The sequence below is a fragment of the Chaetodon auriga genome, chromosome 17, assembly GCF_051107435.1.
Source record: "Chaetodon auriga isolate fChaAug3 chromosome 17, fChaAug3.hap1, whole genome shotgun sequence".
Taxonomy (NCBI): Eukaryota; Metazoa; Chordata; class Actinopteri; order Chaetodontiformes; family Chaetodontidae; genus Chaetodon; species Chaetodon auriga.
The window spans coordinates 18005976-18025048 of NC_135090.1; the positions used below are offsets into that span (position 1 = coordinate 18005976).

Genomic DNA, 19073 nt, shown 5'->3' on the forward strand with positions numbered 1-19073 from the left:
TTATCCATTAGGCTACTTTTAGCTAGCCATTTCGACTGCTTATTCATGACAATTTCAATTGTTTATCTGTTACTTTTAGCTAACTATTTCAACTGTTTATCATTTAGGCTACTTTTTGCTAACTATTTCAATTGTTTAATCATACTTTAAGCTAACACGTTAGCTGTCAATTCATGACTTCGAGCTAACTATTTCAACTGTTTATTCATGACTTTTCACAAACAATTTCAATTGTTTGTCCATTACTTTTCACTAATTATTTCAACTGCTATCCATTAGGCTACTTTACGCTAACATTTTCAATCGTTTGTCCATTAATTTTAACTAACTAATTTAACTGTTTATTCATGCTTTTAGCTAACTGTTTCAGTAGAGCGGTGGGTGGGAGCCACTGCTCTTTAAGATGTTGATGAGATGAAAGTTGTGAAAATAATTTGTCGGATCTCCAGTGATGTGTGGTCTCCTGGTAATGTAATTACAACCATTAGATGGTCTTATGACTACATTTTAATGTGTGCACCAAATCCCTGTTGCCAAAATCCACTCCATGGTCTCGCAAAGAAAAAGCATTTCAGTTTTGACTGAAAGATTTACGAATCCTCAAAGCCCTTTAAATCTATGAACACAAGCCTACGGAGACCAAGAATGAGAAAATTAATAACACAATAAAACACCATTGATCAGCTCGAGTCTTTTAAGGCGATGAAAAGGAATACTGAGCCCTTAGATCAGCGCTCTGAATGTCGGCCAAGGTCCATGAGTGTGCCCTCATGTACTGTAATGCACTCCATGCTCTCTATAACACCTGTTTAAAGCTGGAGGGTTTCCATGTCTGTCTCACTGGTGCTTACTTTTTAGGCCTCACGTTGCCTTTATTATTTTTTTTCTTCTTCTCCGTTGTCCTTTTTGCTCTCCTTCTCTTATTATTACTTTTTTTTTTTTTTTTTTTTTTTTTTTACCATTCATTCACCAGTGTTCAGTCCTAGTTAAGTGCTTTTATTTAATCTAACTTGGGAGCTCTCAGGTCTTTGAAACTCTCTTCCTAAACTGCACATCAAGAGCAGTGGAGAGGGGAAATAATTAAAGTGGAAGATTACAACGGATAGAAAGAACATAGTCCATTTCACAATAAACGTACAGCTCGTGGAAGGCGCACACAGGTGACTTACACAGTAAACACAAGCAGTGCGACTGCCAGCAATAATAAATCCAATTACTATCTAAACACAGCTTAGGATGAAAATGTTAACACTCCCAATGCAAATATGCATAGATTTCTCCTTGATGACAAACAGATGAAACAGCTGGCACAGTGCTATAGAGACTAAACAAATGTGTTGTTTTTACATTTAGGTAATAATTTCCTGTTGGAAAAGAGGAAGAATAACAGCATGTCACCGAAGCCTCGGCTGAGGAGCGAAACAAGTCTCAGACACCCTTGACAATATTCCTAATACAAGAACGAAGGAGGAGCTATCGCTGAAGAGGAGGATATCTGGCTGAAGCTTTCCAAATGGTCTTGGATCAGCGGACCCTGCCTCTTATTTTTCAGCGCGTTCAATCGTAGCCAAAAAGCACACTCGATTTGTCATAATATCCCTGCGGAAGTGTGTTTTTAAAACAGGATGTGTTGCTCATCGCACAGTTTCGTAATTTATCCTTAATGGATATGAATGAGTGTATGCTCCAGCTTTCAGTCTCTGTGTTGAGTCACTGTCTTGCCTTTAAAGACCCTCTTTTATCATCTTGCATTTAATAGATACGGATGAGTGTCTGCATGCCGGGCAAGTGTCTGTGTGCACGTCTTTGTCTTGTCTCACCATCTTGTACTCCTTCCACGTTTTCTGGAAGTCCACGCTGCCGTCCTCTCTGCGCTGGATGACCGTCCATCCTCCGCCGGCTGTTTCCATGTTGCAATACACCTACACAATTGAAAAGAGAGAGCAAGGGAGGGTGGGAAAACACATGTATGAAGGAAATGGAACACTGATAGCACCCACAGGTCTTTTGGACATTTTTCCAGGATTCAGAACACATAATCTAACTAGCAAGCAAATGATTCCAACATTCAACGTGACTCTCAGCGGCATTAACAAACAATGAAGTTTCATTCTGACAATTATTTGGTTTCAGACACTCCTTTTCCCAGCTTTCGTGATGCATAATCTTTGGGAATGCAAAGTATCTGTGTCCTCCTCAAGCTTAATCAGCGTCTCCTTATCCCTCACCAACTCCCGGGAGATGTTCCTCATCAGACAGCCTCGATTCTGCAGGATCAAAGTGGAGGTCCTGGGTGTAATGTGGCCCTTAACCTTGGACCTCAGTGTGTGTAAGCTGATAATGCAAGGCTGTTGCTCTATCTGCAGTGTTGCTCTCTGTTTTGAGGAGGGGACCCCAGGGTGGAGTGGAGAAGGTCTCTCACCTCAGCCAGCCCACGCAGCTGAACACACATGAACACAGCCTGGGTATAATTAAGGAAGTACCCTCGACAGAATCATTTTCCCCCAGACAAGCTCATCATTCATGGTATACATGCACCAAAAAAAGCATGTAAACTACAAACAGAGCTGATGTTTTATGTTGATCTGAGATTAAATTCAGATTTAAAAAAATCATGTTTTCTATTAATATCAGTATAATATATGCATGCACCTGTACGTGCTTTTCCTTTTTTCATCCAGTGCTAACGTTAGCAAGCTAGACGAACTAGCTTCTACCTAACCTAACCTACTTAGCTAAGATAGCTAGCTTGCTGGCTTCCACATTATGAGTGGACAGTCAGTTCTCCCAGTTGAATGTTGTAAAAGGAGACTCTTTTAAAACGCTCACAGGTCATATCAAAGCTATGTGCTCGTTGAAAAAGTAGAAAAAACATTTGAATGTCACACAGAGCTACACAGGCTCGATGCCGTTTTGACGAATATGTTCAATAGCTGCTCCATCCTCCTGAAGAATGGAAAAATATGCACAAGAGCTGAAGAAATTATAGCTTATTCCTTACATAAAAGTAAGTGATGATTTAAAAAGTACATTTTTACATCATCACTCCCATCTATCAAGAGTATAAGCACAGTGTAGAGGTTAAGAACACAGCACACACACACACACACACACACACACACACACACACACACAATTGTCACCATGCTCATCAGCTCAGTGTCCTGTTTCACGTCTGTTTCACACCCGGCTTAACTCAAAGCTGTCATGTGTATTTTGAGCTCTCAATATTCCAGCTCGCACCCACCATTCACACTCATCAGCCCAGTGGTGCTCAGGGGCTCTTTTGAGCCTTCTTGGAGCAAAACGAAAACATGTGAAAGCCTGTAAACCGCCTATTAAAGAGCAGCCTACAGTGTGGAAAAGGCAGACATTTTCACATCACGGTGGACTGCTGGCTGTACGATGCTGTGGTTTCGCACCTTTCTGGTCTCCTGAGGGTTGATCTGGATGGTGTAGACTCCGTTCTTGTGGACGCCAGCCTGGTAGAGGTCGGCACAGTCGCGGAACTTCTTCTCTTCATCTGCGACTTTTGTGCTATTCGGCACGACTGTGGGCATGAAAGAAATTCTGGGTGTCACAATATTTTAGAATAACGTTCCACAAAGACAAATCAAGCTGTCAATCTACATGCAGCCCTTGAGCGACTGGATATGGCAAACTGTTTTTGATCTGCACTGCTGACAATCAATAGCTGTTACCTCAAAGGAACAGTTGACATCTCTGGAAATACACTTTCTTACCAACAACATTAATACCAGTATCATTTTTATCCGCTAGGTTTGGCACAAGGGTTGGGAGGCGATTAGCTTAGCTTAACATAAAGACTGGAAGTAGGTAAGTTCAGAAATACCTCTACCAGCACCTCTAACGCTCACTCGCAGTTCTAAGGGGCGCAGGGGCACTTCTCGATGCCACTGTTGTTTTTTTGCACTTGCTGTATATTGATGGTATAGTTGTCGCTAAATCATAATGCTTTATCCTTGTTAAAGTGCCTTTTGTTAATGTCTACAATAGTCTTTCTGATCTTGCTGCTGGGGAGAAAGAAAGAAATTAAAATTCTATATATGGCTTTAATGTCATCTTTGACATTTTATTGCCACATATGCCAGCTGTCTGTCAGAAACATCAGAGGAGCAAAGCTGGACTTTGGACTAACAGGATGCCAAAGCTCAGGTGTTAGTGCTACCACATTGTGTGATAAAAGAAGGGACTAAATAAACACTTGATACACCAGATACAGACACAAGAATAGCACTGTGGAAAAAAAAAAAAGTCCACGCCATTAAAAACTGTTCCCCTTCATGCAGCCTTGTGTATCAGACAGGTATGGAAATAATCCGTTCAATAATGTTTTATGAATCACAAACTGCAAACAAACCCTTAATGGGCCAATTTATCACATTTCACATCTGTACATCTCAGAGGAGAGAATATAAAAGGAGTCTGAGGCAGAAGCTGATCGGGGAGGTCTCATTGTGAGTATCTTGTAACGGGCAGATAAAATCTGAGGGCAACTAACTTATTAGCGAGCGAGAAGCAGTTCATCGACTGGATGATCCCCCACTCAGGCCTCAGACTTTGACAGACCAGCTGCATCCATTTCCATCTGTAGATAATTATGGCAGCACTATTTTGAAACCAAGCAAGGGGCTGAGGACAAAATACTACAAGCTATAAATTTCAAGTTCCTGTTATAACAAGTGGTTTATATTTACCTTCCATGCCCTTGTTATATAGATGGAAATTCCTTCCGATTTTCCCTTTTTTCCTCTCTCTCCTCTTTCCTCCTCCCTTTCTCTCTGGAATTGTTGAGTCAAAGAAGATGTCAGGGAAAAGTGAAATGTGTCAGCGATCCCTAGCCTTCACTTCCACCCCCACTCCCCCCGAGCACAGAGCTTCCCAGTGGAGGCAGGCCGTATGTTTGGGTGTACTATCTGAGCATTTTGACAAAGTATTGAGTATCAGCGACAAGAATCTCCTGCTGTGACAGGTTGACAGAGTGAGCCCTCGCGCTCCAGACTCTAATACAACAAAGAGCGGCCCTGTCAGGCGGTAATTTACCCCAAGCCGGCAGACAGCGGGGCACATTTTAGAGGCCATGGAGATCTTTGTCAGAGGGGAACATTCTGGTATTCGATCTGTAACCGTGTGGACAATTATTTCACAATCACCTTTGAGATCTCCCTTGGTGGAAGAAGACCGTCCTCTGAGGGGCTTGATGCTCCAGTGTAGGAGCGGCTCCCTTGAACAGCTTGCTGCCCAGCTCTGAAAATATTATTTATGTCGCAATATTTATTTACAGAAAAATATTTTGTGGTTCAGTGGGGACTCGTATTCAGCAGGGGGTTCATGTGAAAAGATCAGCAGAGCTTGGGTGTTTGCATAAATCAGTGCCCTTGCCAAATGAGCCCGAATACTGGAGCTAAAGAGAGTGAGTAATGGAGCTAAATGGACTGCCATAGACATCACAGCTCCCATGTGACTATAATCAGTCTTTAAATACCATTAAGACTTTAAGTGATTCCATGCAAAATCCAATGAATTTCTCTGGTGTATTCATATATGAAGGATGCACAGCACTATAACATAATACCAGTGCATTCCCACAGTACATTTTACAATGGTGATTTGTAGTCCTTGCTTAACATGTGAAGAGGATTATGGTTGCTGTGTAAAAAATTCTGGGTAATGAGTCCCAAGATTCATGAGATTCAAGTAATATATATTTAATAATCCTCCTTCCTTTAATATACTGCTGAATAAAGAACAGACATTTTAAATAATACATCTCGCAGGAATCACATGCCCCGTGGATTATGTATTTTATCAACACACCAAGGAACATAGATGTGAAATATATCTGTAAAATTCTCACTGTCAATGCATTTTAATTGGATTGCATAGAGTAACTGCTCCTTGCAGCATCTGCATGATTAAAGTTTTGTGGTTATTTTCCAGGAACTCAAATGCAGGCTGAGGAAAAATCCAGGGTAATTACTGAAAAAATGAGTTGAAGCACGTGAGATGGGGTGCATTTAACTAGTAATAAAAAAAAAAAAACTTTCACTTCCTGGATTGGTGAAAAACATCGCCAGCGGTCATGACCCAGAGACCAAATATGCTTCTTTTAAAAAATAGTTGGCAAGAAGAGATTTTGACTCTTGCTGTCCTACTGCACTACAGACAGTACTGTAGCTCTGTAGGCTTCACAGACTGATTTGCACCTAAAAGGCCAGGTGAATGCAATTAATCAATTGACCAGCTCTGACTGGAATTTGAATCTACTGCCTCATTAAATACATCTAAAATCTAATTTAGCAGACGTGTGCAAATGCTACGTATGAAAGTCACCAGGGTGACTCACAATAACGGCACACCTCACAGGGTCTTTGCACCTATGGTGTCAACTCATTCAGCTGGTCAGCGAAGCATGAAAATAATCACGTGCAGCACTTAAAAATTCGGTCCACATCGTGAATAATGAAGTGAATACTGTCGTGTTGGGGCGTCACAACCTGCAAACGACATTTTTTGAGGCTTTTAATGGAACTTTAAAGTAATTCCCCCCCCTTCTCCTCTGAGTAAGCAGCTGTAAAAATGATGAATGCCATTCATTTTGTGGGATAATAGAACACCGTTAAACAAAATCATATCTGGCAGCCAGAATTTTTTACAGAGCGTTCCAAATCTGAGGTCAATTACTGTTAATAACAGCTTGTGGCTCATTGCACCCTAATGAGGTTTGGGTAATGATTACAACCTAAACAAGTGCTTCACTGCAGCATCTGGCCACATCAAAAATACCTCAGTGAAGCCTTAATTTTAGGAAAAGCCAAAGGACAAATGGGAAAGCATATGTTAACGAAGATTCAGACTTAAAACTTAAAGTCTCAAAGTATTTGTCATCTTCCCCAATGCAGAGTCAAAGCCGATTTGAGTCCATGCTTTAAAGGAAATGCTCAGTCTTCAAAACAGCGCCAAATGCCAGCAGACGCCACTCCATGCCATGAAATGCTAACCCTCTCCTCAAATGAAAACAGTAATCCGTTCCTCAAACAAACAAAAGCCCTCCGCTAAACATGGAAAAAAGAGAGAGCTCTGCAGTTTCTGAGTTTTCGATGCTGCTGAAAAACGGGGCAGCGCGTCAGATGATGGGTGAGATCTACCTACTCCTTCACCTCCTTTGGACGGCGCTTCCCCCAGGAGCTATTACAGTTTGACTTATTTGGGCTGGGGTGAAGAAAGGGGAGACCTCTGACCCGCACGCCGCCCCAACCTTCAACACCACCATGGAAGAGGAAAGGACCAACCACAGAGCAGCAGCGGCCACGTTCCATTTCTATCGCCTCTCATTAAGGCAGCCACCAATCACAGACAGGGGGACGGGCTGTGGTACCCTGCTTTATTGACCCCACTGACACTGAAACTAGCAGACTTGGTGGAAAAATAAAGGCTAGAAAAGTACAATATACAGAGAATTTAATCAAACTTGGCAGATTACAAAGGCAGTGAAACAGAGAGCCAAAAGTGTTGCATAAGGACACGTATTGAATCTCAATATGATGAATGTAAAGATGATACATAACGGCCAGTCGGGCCAAAATGGTCTCAAAAGACCTCCGGTAATTAAATGTAACATACACAAATCCAGACTAAACAGATGGAGAGAGAGCAGGGGCCGGCCTGACCTTTGTTGCATGGAACATTAAAATTACAGAAGGGAGCAGCATGAAAAATACAAAGCATGTGTTAATCATGTGCAGTAGTGATCCGCTCATGAGCCCAACATCCCTTCATACCCTTGTTGTTTCCTGTCAGATGGGAAACTTCAAGGAAGCACTGTGGGGTCTGCAGGCGTCTCTGCAGGAAATCCACAAATGTAAATGAGGTTGCAACCAATTCCCCCGACACGGACATTCATGTCAAATCTCCTGTGACCAATGGGATTTAAGGCCAATGTTAGGATCAAGTGGGATTGGTGTTTAAACGGCTGAGAGAGGGGTAAATGAGTTCAGAGTCTGACCGAGCAAGAAAGGTTGCGCTGCTGTCGGGTCAAGCGTAAGGCCAAAAGGGAAATCCCTGGTCTCGTATTAACGGAAGGCGGAGACTCTGAGGAATAAAATAAGCCTATTACTTCATAGCCAGAGTCATGTTTGACGGTCCAGTGAAGCCATGTGCACAGACTTCTTAAAGTTATAGCATGAAATTCAAAAAAAGAAAAGAAAAAAGAGCAGTACCACGCTGGTTTATGAGAGGCACCAACAGGAGCACACCAGGTTACAATAAGAACCATGTTTCCTTCTTCATGCTGCTCTCAGTGATGCAGAATTTAATAGCCAGTGCATCCCTGTGTCTCTCAGTATGGGGCAAGGTTTAGAGAACTAGTGTCACCATAATATCTCGAGGATTGTAAAATCAAAAGCGTTGTAGCTGTAACATCTGACCAGAGGAAGTAAGCAATCCAAAACAAGTTGAGTGCTGCCTCACGGTTCAAGCATCACACAGCCAATCCACAAACTTTCTTTTGCACATTGTGGTTTGGCGCAGGGTTGCTAGGCATTTTCTCGTGTTAGGGTCATCTCTAGTGGGGGGCAGACGTAATTTGGATCAGTCTATAACCAACTGAAAGATGACTGACAAGAGTTCTCCTCCACTGAAACATAAACATAAACCTTTCGTCGCCCGGTTGGACCAAGCCAGCGCATGGTGGATGTTCTTGATTTTGCTTCAGGGTTTCAAAGTGAGTCAAGACTAAATGTCTACAGCCATGCCAGCGGCTCTGTGAGGCTCAACTTCAACACAGACGTGCACTGAGCACCGGCTGGCTAACATGCTAATGATAGCGGGTAAAAGGCTTGCCCTCTTCACCTTAGTTTCTTTTGTTAGCATGCTAACTTCTGAACACAAAGCAGAGCTGAGGCTGAGCGGATTTGGTCACAGTATTGGACAAAGTAAAACTTGATGATGGCACAAATTGAAATGGGGATCAGGAATGTTAATAAAATTCATCCTGAGGGGCACATGAATGTCTTTCATTTCATGGCAGTCCATCTAATAGTTAAAACATTTCACACAAAACTCAAAAGTAAATCTCATGGTGGCGTTAGAGAAGAAAATCAAGGGATTACCGAAGCCAGGAGGGTTCATCCTCTGGGGGACATGAATATCTGTGAAGAATATAGTGGCAATCCATCCAATAGACAAACAGACCAGTGGACACTGCCAACCTAAAGCCATGCCGCTAGCACAGCCAAAAACACGGCTGTGATAGCAGAGTCGACTTGCACCTAAGCTCTACCTACATCTAAGTCCCTGCAGTTGGTAAATCATGTTCTATGTCCTGATTTTCCATGATTTCTTGGCACATTGTTCAGTTTCAAAACACAGCCTTGCTTGTTGTTGTCATCCAAACCATTCCTGGTATTTCACTGATTGGTCCAGCTTTGAGCTGCTGGGCTCAGTCAGTTCTCAGTGGCTCTGCGAGTGATTACACTTGGTTAAACATTTGCTTACACGTCTAATAGTTTATGACTTTCTTCTTCTCTATCCTCAGCACCACACAACAGGCAGAATGTGCTCTTTCATGATGGCTATTGGGTAAAACCATATTTACACTTCAAATTGTTGAAAAAGGTCCAAACTCAGTATGTAAGACTTTAATTCCTGTGAGCTTACCTCCATCTTTGGAGCAGAGGTTGAGCAGGTTATGGACGGTATCCATCATCTCCTGCTGCTGTCTCTGCAGGGCTGTGCTGTTTCCTGTGGCCCGGCTCAGCTGGGCTTCTAGCTCCCTGATAACCCCGCTCTGGCTCCCCACCAGAGCCTGGAGACTCCCTTTCTCCTGCTTCAGTGTCTCCAGCTCTTCACGGTGACGCATCTCCATTTCTAACATCTTCTGCTCCAGGAGGCTGACGGGAAGTCAGAATGTGTGTCGTTTACGTTTTTATATAGCAATCGTAAATAACCCATGAAATCTAAATTAATGAAATTTCTCCACTCTGGACATTTTCACTTCCTGCTGTTCTTTGTGATGGACACTGAATAATTACAGTCTAAATGCAGTGATGTGCTCCCTTCACAACAATTTCCCAGAGAGCAATATGGGAACACAAACACAAGAAGTTCCCATAAGACAGAAATACAAATAATGATGTGTGTCGGTTTGGTTGCTATGTGTTCCCCACACAACTTATGCTTCATCATGCACGCTGCAGACTCGTCTGAGGTAAATGACCAAGCCTCTTTAGTATGTAAACATTACCACAGTACAATCTAATGAAAGATGATACAAGCTTCAAATTCATTAGCTAATCATATTTCCCTCCATTACAGCTTCAGTAAAGGAAAAAGAAAAGATGATATGTAGAAGATGGAACAATGTCAAAAATTGCTGAAGCTTGGGGAAATTGCCCTCAGAAATCTACGTCGATAAGCCTCAACAGTAATTTAAAAGTCAGAATCACCAGAGACCACGCTTTAAAGTGATTGCATGGAGTCTCTATGGACACTGCAACAAGAGATGTGGACCAAACCCTTTTAAACGCTACATCATCTGAAACAATCCCACCGGACCAATCACTGTAAAGAACAAGATTTGAAGACATGAAAACGTATCCAAAAGCCACATTTTAATTGCCTGATTTTGCAACAAATGCTCAGTGGTCCAACGTGGAAAGCGTAGCCTCATGCATTCGAGACTGATTTACTGAACATCACAGAAAATATGAGCTTCTTATTATGCTGTTGTGTACACAACTGACTATTGCTTTGGAAAAATGGTCATTGAGAGCTGGTAGCGAGCTTGTGATGTTGTTTTCGTAATCCTGCAGACAACATCAGTATTTAGAATGAAGACTGTTTTTTTTTTTTGCACAGGATCAGGATCATCTTTACTTCCTTCAGTGTATCTTTGTCCAATCTGCCGCAGTATGGATGCTATCCAGTGTGTTTTGTTTTGTTTGCTTGACATCTTGTCTGTTTACCTGTTCTTGTCATGCAGCTTGCTGATCTCATTTGTCTGGACCATTAACTCTTTCTCCAACTTGTTAGTGGAAAGAGAATTTTCCAGCAGCTGGATCTCAAGCCTGGATGTCTGGTTCAGAACCTGCCATGATAAGAAACACACAGAAGAGAAAAAGTAATATAGAGGCTATTATGGCTCTTTACATACTGTGTTAGCTACAGTAATACAGGCTAATGTCATGTACATGTGCACCAAACCGTGAAGAGCAACCAAAAACGTCAGGCTGTATTTAGGGCTTTCTAGACACTGGAGGAAAAACACACGGCACATTCGAGGCACATATAAACCGTCAACTTTGTTTTCATTTTGTCAAGTGTTCACCCAACACATGGTAACACTTAGGAGATATTCATCTCTGCTATGATTATCTTTTTTTTTAACTTTGCAAACAGTTATCTTTTTAGTACTTTAGCAAAAATTACCAACCGCTAACTTCACAACTTTCCATCACCTCCTCCTCAAACTCCTCCACATATACACTAAATGGAAGCCAAGCCAAGTAACTCAAAGAAGGGATAGGCATTTATATAGCGCCAGTGTTGCCTTTGGCCAGTCGTCTGTAACCTTTTTAGGGCAGCTGAACGCAGAATAGTTGGGTTAATGGAGCATAGGATGGATCCTCTCAGTGCTGGTGTGCATGAGAAAGACGTAAAGAGAGGAGCGAGTGGGACACATCAACTGTTTATCACGTTTGAGAGCATTAGTGTGAGTGTGTTTTCAGAGGCCTTACCTGTGTCTCAACGTCCGTCAGCTTGCGTGTCTGTTCGGCCGTCTGAGAAAGAAGGTTGGTGCCCATTTCCAACATGGCCGCTGTGTGGTTGTGGACGGCGCTCTGCTGCAGTTGAGCCATCTCTGTCTTCATGTTCTCTTTGATGTAGTTCTCGATCTGCAATAGAAAATGTTGCAGAAAAACGGATCAGTCTCATGAAGAAAAGGGCAGCTTCAAAGGCGCAGAGTTCACAGATAATTGACGCTGACTGATAATATTTTCCCATCAGCATACTGCATGTTTCCGCTCGTATTTTGATCACAGACATACAGATCACAGATACTTGTAGGTTTGCCCCATTCATGACCTGGTATTGGATTCCACTGATTTTCAACTGTGCCTGTGATCACAGTGTGGTGAAACGGTAAAAATCAGAGGATGTTTTACAACTGGCATTATGCAGATTTAATCTCTAAGAAATACATGAGCTGGATACGCTGATGTAATATTATCTCGCAGGCAATGATTTGTCCTTGTGTTGAAGACAGGTTTAAAGGATACCATATAATGAACCTTAATCAAGATACAAGATTCTCTAAGCAGTTTCTTCAATCAGCATTTCTTTCTTCTTATGTACAACTGACGACATGCACAAACAATCATTTGAGTGGAACTCAAGTGAAGAATTGGTTTAGCCAATACAGGCGCAGCCAGATGTTGGCGGTTAGCTTGGGTTGGAAGAGGCAGAGATGAACAGATATTCACTGAAGCCTGTCGAGAAAGAACTCTTTCATCCTTATCTCCAAACTCAAACGATGACAAGAGGGAGACGGAGGTTCATGTTGGATAAGACCCCTCTTATGGATTAACTATATGGAGCATCTGTGTATTATGCTATTGTGCCTTGAATCTTTAATATATTTTCCTCATGAATGTTAATTTATTTTTACTTTTTACTCAGTGAGCTAACCCCACTAAGTTTTTACTTACTTTCCTGTACTTTGCTTCTTATTTGTCCAATGTTTTACATCATTTTATATTAAATTATTATTATTGTTATTATTAGATACAGAGGGCTTGTCTGTGTATGATTAGAGACATGCTTTTGCTTTCCAAACAAATCTGACTTAATTGGATTTTAAGTGTCCACTTGTTCATCTGGTTGCTCTCAGTCCGAACACACACTGGGATGATTCAATAATCGGCCAGTGGGGAGAATTTCATCCACTTGATCTCTGAAAGATGTTCATAGTTTTTCTTTGGCTCATCAATGGTCTGTAACAGGCTTATTTCAGGGATGCATTGGCCAAGACAAATCAGTGTCAACACTGAACACTGCACAACATCACATGTGTTGGTGTCCTTAGCAACAGTTCCCTTCCTGCACTGTGGCTGTGGGCTGAATTAAACTGCTCACACTCTGACAGAGTGGACTGGGGAGGAAACTGCTTTGTCGTAAGTTACGAGACACTTCCAGAGAAAGCAGATGGTGACAGCACGTCTCAATTTTTCTTTCCATCTCCCAGTAGGCACACATTGTCGTCTTAAATCACTAGGCATTAAGACTAACACCAAGTCCTGAGGCCCGGCGCTTTGCCCCCACACATTTTATGACACCCATATATTGAGGGTCACATGCCTGAGCAGACACAACAAGTGTGCAATCAAACAAATATCAGGAAAAGTTATTCCCACTTGGTGCTTTTCATAAAGGGTTTGTAAGAAAGCCTTTTTTTCAGAAAGGATGGATGAAATATAACATTTCAATCAGTCCCAGGCTGATAGATAATGAAACTGTCAGAACAGAGATGGATATCTTTGCTCTTCAACAGAAACAGCCACTTCTCGGCCATTTGCGAAGGTCTGCCAAGTAGAATTAGCTGTTCAGTGTAATATCCTTTCTTGGCAACAATATTAAAGTGAAATGTAACATTTTTCGGGCCGGATTTCAGGCATAATACAGCTTCCCCTAACTGTGAACTACATAAGGCTGATATAAGTGTCACTTTCCACATAACCTCCAATGGTCTGGCCCGAGGAATTGGAAAGAAAACAGTGAGTTTGGAATCCACAAAGCTAAAGTAATGATGGATTACTCTGCCTGATAATGAACCTTAGAATGTGGCTGTGTTTGGAAATGGTTATCAGTCGATCTAGAAACGTAAAATCTCGTAACTCTGTGGATGCCGTAGCTTGTTTTTACATCCTTTTAGGTTGAAAACTTCACTGTTCTGTACATCTTACAACAACGTCTTTGCACTGCAGTGTATTCATCCGCTGAGATTACTGCGTCCACATTTTGAGGACAGTGATAGGCTGCGCACAGTGTAAGTCACCTTGAGAGAAAAGGTATTGAGGGGACAGATGGCTGACAGAAACTTAAGCCCAGCGATCACTTCATGGTTCGTCTCTTGGGGAATGTGGCTGACTCATGGCTGGATCCAGTGGGGGTCATAAATGGAAAGTACCAAGGAGAAACAAGATTACACAAACACGCCCAATCATGTAAAATCACCACTCGGGAAGCCGTAAAATAGGCCTACGTGGGTGTTGGGTTATTTAGATGGTTTCTAACCTCGACTCCAGTTAAATGCTGTGCTTTTCCAGTCAGCGACTACCAATCGTAGCCGTTGTCAGCAGCGAAAGCCAATACTCTCTGTCATTGCCAGAGCTGAAATGCAAATGTGTGTCAGTTGGGATGGTGAAATAAATATGAGCGCATAACGAGGATACAAAGGTTGTGGTACTTTATTTTCTACTAAGACGTGAGGTTCCTGTGCCAATGACTGATTTTTTCCTTTGTAACTAATCCATTTTTAGTTGACCTCAAACTGGATCCAATTCATATCCATTCATGGTGCTGTTTTCTGCATTTTCATCAAGAGATAGAGTCAAAAAGCCAATGAAATGACAGAACCAAGCTGTAATTGATGAGAAATTGTTTCTAATCAGTAACCTTGACTTTAAAGCTTTATGGTTTGGTGAGCTTCTCCAACCATGACTCCAGAAAAGCTGTGACGCTGTGTAAAACATAAATAAAAACAAAACGAAAGCCTTTGCAAATGGTCTTTACCAACAAACCGTTTTAGAGTTGTACATGTAGCCCACCAACTCAGGGTTACTAAACTAAAAAAAACAAAACAAAACAAAACAAAACAGGAGTAACCATCTGAGTATGAGGGCTGATGTAATGCCAAATATCTAGTGTAACAATAGCAAAAGTGGAGAAGGGTCATAAAGTCAGTAGTGTCCATTATTCAGCAATATTTACCCGAAGTTTGCTAATATTAGCCACCACAAGCCACTGGTCATACCAGACCAAATAAGGCTGTAACTGCAAACCCCCTGAGAGTATTGAAGAGATGAATGGTGTGTTTCATTGCTTCTAAATCCAACTTTTAATTTGTTAAAGAATGAGTAATTTCTTCTTTCAAAAGTTGATGTCTAACCTTTAAAATTTTAGTTTTAAAATTGTCAGTTCCTCCCTGTTTGCGAACACTTCACACTTTAAAGAGACACAGGAAATTGAATGAAACTCCACTTTCATCAAAATAAAAATAAAATGTGTTCTACATTCCAAAAGGTGCAATAATACCAGGCTGCTTTTAGAAACGACTAAATCGAGCCTCTGGTTTCGCAAAATCACTGTTTGCTAAGTGAGAGTCACATAAACACAAGTTTATGTTTCCCCAAGTGCTACTTTACACCAAGGCATAAAGGTTTAAGGTGGTGTGTTTGGCACAGTCTGGCTTCATGAGTTCACGAGGACTGCCTGTGACTTTACTAATGATGCTGCCATTAGTACCTTAACTGCACCCTCACAGTGCAGCGTACTGCATGTGCAGACTGGTCCGTTTAGACAGTTTATGAGGTACAGTTGGCTGTTAATCACTAAACAAGCCGCTTTAGGCTGCATGGAATATAAATGACAAGCTGTAGAACATAAAGCAGGATGCAGATTTTAAGACCAAAGGGACTGTTCATCATACAGAGGGACAAGTGTTTAGGTTACTGAATGAACTGCTCTGCGTGTGCGCATTTTAATGGAAAGCATCGCAGGCAAAAAGCCACAGATCCCATCAGTTAAGATCCCCAACACACATATTCTGTACATAATCACGGCAGAGCTGCTAAATTGCCATCGCTCAAGAGCCAAGAAAGGGATAATCCCTCAAGATGATACTCCCTGCTATCATTGTTACAGATTACAGCAAATGTTTACCACTTCACTGACATTTCCCATTTAGCCATTCCAAAAGGGGGTCTTGATCTTTTTCTAAACAGCAGCAGTGGTGGTGCTGAGAGTCGCCGTGAGAGTCAGAAAACTGTGGGCCTGGACTGTATAAAACACTTACTGCTGGAGCTCTGTCACATCTCTGCTTATCTCTGGCTGTGTGTGTGTGTGTGTGTGTGTGTGTGTGTGTGTGTGGGGAGCTGATGGTGATGGTGTTACTGGGGCGGTCTGGCTTCTGGGATGCATCCCTTGCGCTCAGGCCTGGATCCATTTCAGACCACTTTGATGGAAGAGATCATGGGGGCTGTTACCCACTGCTGTCCACTCCTAAAATCAGCACCTCCTGGTGTATAACAAGCCACCTTGGGACCAATGCCAGCGAATGCACTCGCGCCTTCTTATCGCCCACCAACAGCGAAAGGTGAATCTGACACCCCTCTTTTTAACCTGGGCCTGTATTTCACTCTAGCGGGGCTTTAGGAGGTGTTACCTTGACTCACTGCCCTGTCACTCTCCAGCATTGTGTAATACAGATACGTGCAACCTCCGTATTTTAGAAAGCTATCTTACTCAGTCACTGTTTGTTTTTACATCCACCTTGAAACACTTTTAAGGCTCTCTGTCTTAAAGTCTGTCAAGATTAGGTGAGTAACAACTCTCTTCTCTGACCTCTTTGACCTTTGCCCCGGTGGCAAACATCCAGGCATTTACTCAATTGCTGCCATGCTTTTTTTCCTCTCATTGAATGCCAATAGAGAAAGAGAGCGAGAGAGGGTGGTCAACAGTCAAAAGACACAGACATCCTGCATGTCTTAGTGGACAAAATAGCTGCTTTGACTTGACATTGAAATGTGGGTTTGATCAATTGGCCGCTCGCTAAACACCTCTCCCAAACAGCAATTTTCCAATCATAGCTTGGGTGTCGTAATGAGGCACTGCACACATACACACACATGCTGGGAAACGTTGGATTTCTCAGCATGTTGTGTTCGTGGGACAGTATCTCGGCACTAAATGGGTCTGAAGGATGGTGCCTTTGTTAGCATTTCCAAAACCAAAAAACAAGAAAGTAGACAAAGAATGGATTAAACAGTGTGTTTATCTGACCTCGCGTATGCTGCAAACAGCGCGCGGCTAACCAGCTCACTACTTACAACAAATGAGCGTTACTTCCTCGGCTCAGGTGTACGTCATTAACTTCGTAACGCTATTTTGTGGGGTTACAGGTTATGTTTAAAAAAAACAAAAAAACAAAACTGTTCACAACTGACATTGACTGTGTAGTATTTCCACACTGTGGAAATCCGTCCAACATGCTATCAGAGTTTAAGCTAACATTAGCAGCTTTGCTCTTTGTTTGCTTACACTCTGGCATTTTCTACGATAATGTGTGAAACGTGTGAAAATAGGAATAAGTATGTGAGCAAAGCAGCCAACAGGGAAGAAAACGAGTCTGATCTTACATTTTACCCAACTAGGATTAATGCAAAACCAGCTATTTCTATGCCTTCCACGGGTGTCATCAGCTAGTGAGGATGTTGACTTTTTGCCTCAGACATGCAGCTTTAGTGTTGAGCATGATATCAAGTATCTGGCCATCGTGCATATTTGAAACCTTTTTGACAAGATTCTTGCTTTACCAGCTAGAAACAACCAATAGAGAGACAAAGTTTCCAGTGAACCTGTGGAGCTAATGTTAGTTTAATTAGCAAATTAGCTCGTGAGCTAATAGCTATGAGCTATGAGCTAATTTTCTTTTCATTTGGTTAAAATCAATGTTTGATATGTATGTCTGAAAATCAAGGACTCCTTGCTTCAAAAATTAAAAAAATATCATCATTGTAGAACTGTGCCGTCAATAAATAGCATCAGTAAGTGAGGAGGAGTGAAACAGTCAAATATCATCATGTAGTGTAGAAAGGGGATCTGCAGTGAGGTGGGTGGTCCAGGCCATGCCACATCTCCGCTGCTCTGTCTGAAGAGTGCTGAACCCAGGAAAGACTGACTGCCATCTGAAAAACAAACCAGCTACTGCCAGCACACACTGCCCTAGGACTCTTTTTCCTCTTCTTCTGCATTTTTCTCTCTTCTTTTTTCCCCTTTGTCTTTCTGTCAAATGCCATTGTGTTGATGTCAATTGCGTTTCGTTTGTGCATTTCCAAAGACATAATGAGCGCTGTGTACACAACCTGAAAACAAACCAAACGTTCCTCTGTATAAATCACTGGGTAAATCATTGTGCTGGAGGTGCCCAAAATCCTTTGGCAGGTTCAGACGCACACCATTTTCCACCCTTCAAAGGTTCTCTGTCACAATGGTTTGTCAACAGGGCAGACAATAGGCTTAAAGAATGTGAGAATATTTAGCCGATAGTCAAGTTTTCAAGGTTGGTTGATTTGCTGGTTGGCTCTATGGGAAAACAAATCAGAGCTTCTAACTTAAGGGCCAGTGTTTTCAGCCAAATTGATTTTCCATATTCATTTTGTACAATGTGTGACCTGTAAGACCCTGGACATCATTATTCAGTGCTAAGAATTTAAATAAACCACAAATTGTTAAAACAGAGTGGAAAATGCGGTGTCAAATGTCTGATGTGTTAAATTTTTCAAATGACCGATGAGCTTCGCAAAATGGCTGATTTACTTTAAGTTACAACATTCACAAACCACAATGAAATAACAAGGCCTGGTTTCAAGAGAATCGGAGCGAAATGTGAAGAATGTTGTGATAAATCGTGATTCTCAAACACAAATTGGCAGAAACGTGGCTCTGGTTGAGTCAAATTTGAGATTTAAAAGTTTAGTAGGATGAGGTCAAATATCTAAAAATATAAAAGCCCTGAGAAATGAGGGGAGACTGCATGTCCTGTTTCTGTTTTTAGTTTCTTTTGGGAAAATAAATCACTATTTCAGAACATTAATATGGCAATCTGCTTTTAGTCTTACTATCATCACTTTTTCCCTCGGACAAATTTCAGCTCTGTTTTATATGAAGATTAACCTACCATCACTAGCAGAAGTCACGCTACATGAACGTAGCCTCTAGCTCGAGAGGCTTATTTAAATCAAGACCCCTGACAGTGTTGTGTCTACGAGGCATACCGT

General features: G+C 41.8%; 1 protein-coding gene across 2 annotated transcripts in view; it reads right to left on the reverse strand.

Moving 5' to 3' along the window:
• The window catches only part of angpt1 (angiopoietin 1), a 53451-nt gene that overhangs the window by 19784 nt on the left and 14594 nt on the right, over positions 1 to 19073 (reverse strand). For both annotated transcript variants that reach the window (XM_076755276.1, XM_076755277.1), the window contains exons 2-6: positions 11757 to 11912; positions 10986 to 11107; positions 9679 to 9911; positions 3423 to 3550; positions 1821 to 1922 (exon numbers count right to left, since the gene is read on the reverse strand). In XM_076755276.1, coding sequence (XP_076611391.1) covers positions 1821 to 1922; positions 3423 to 3550; positions 9679 to 9911; positions 10986 to 11107; positions 11757 to 11912 — 741 coding nt within the window. The remainder of the gene's footprint in view (positions 1 to 1820; positions 1923 to 3422; positions 3551 to 9678; positions 9912 to 10985; positions 11108 to 11756; positions 11913 to 19073) is intronic.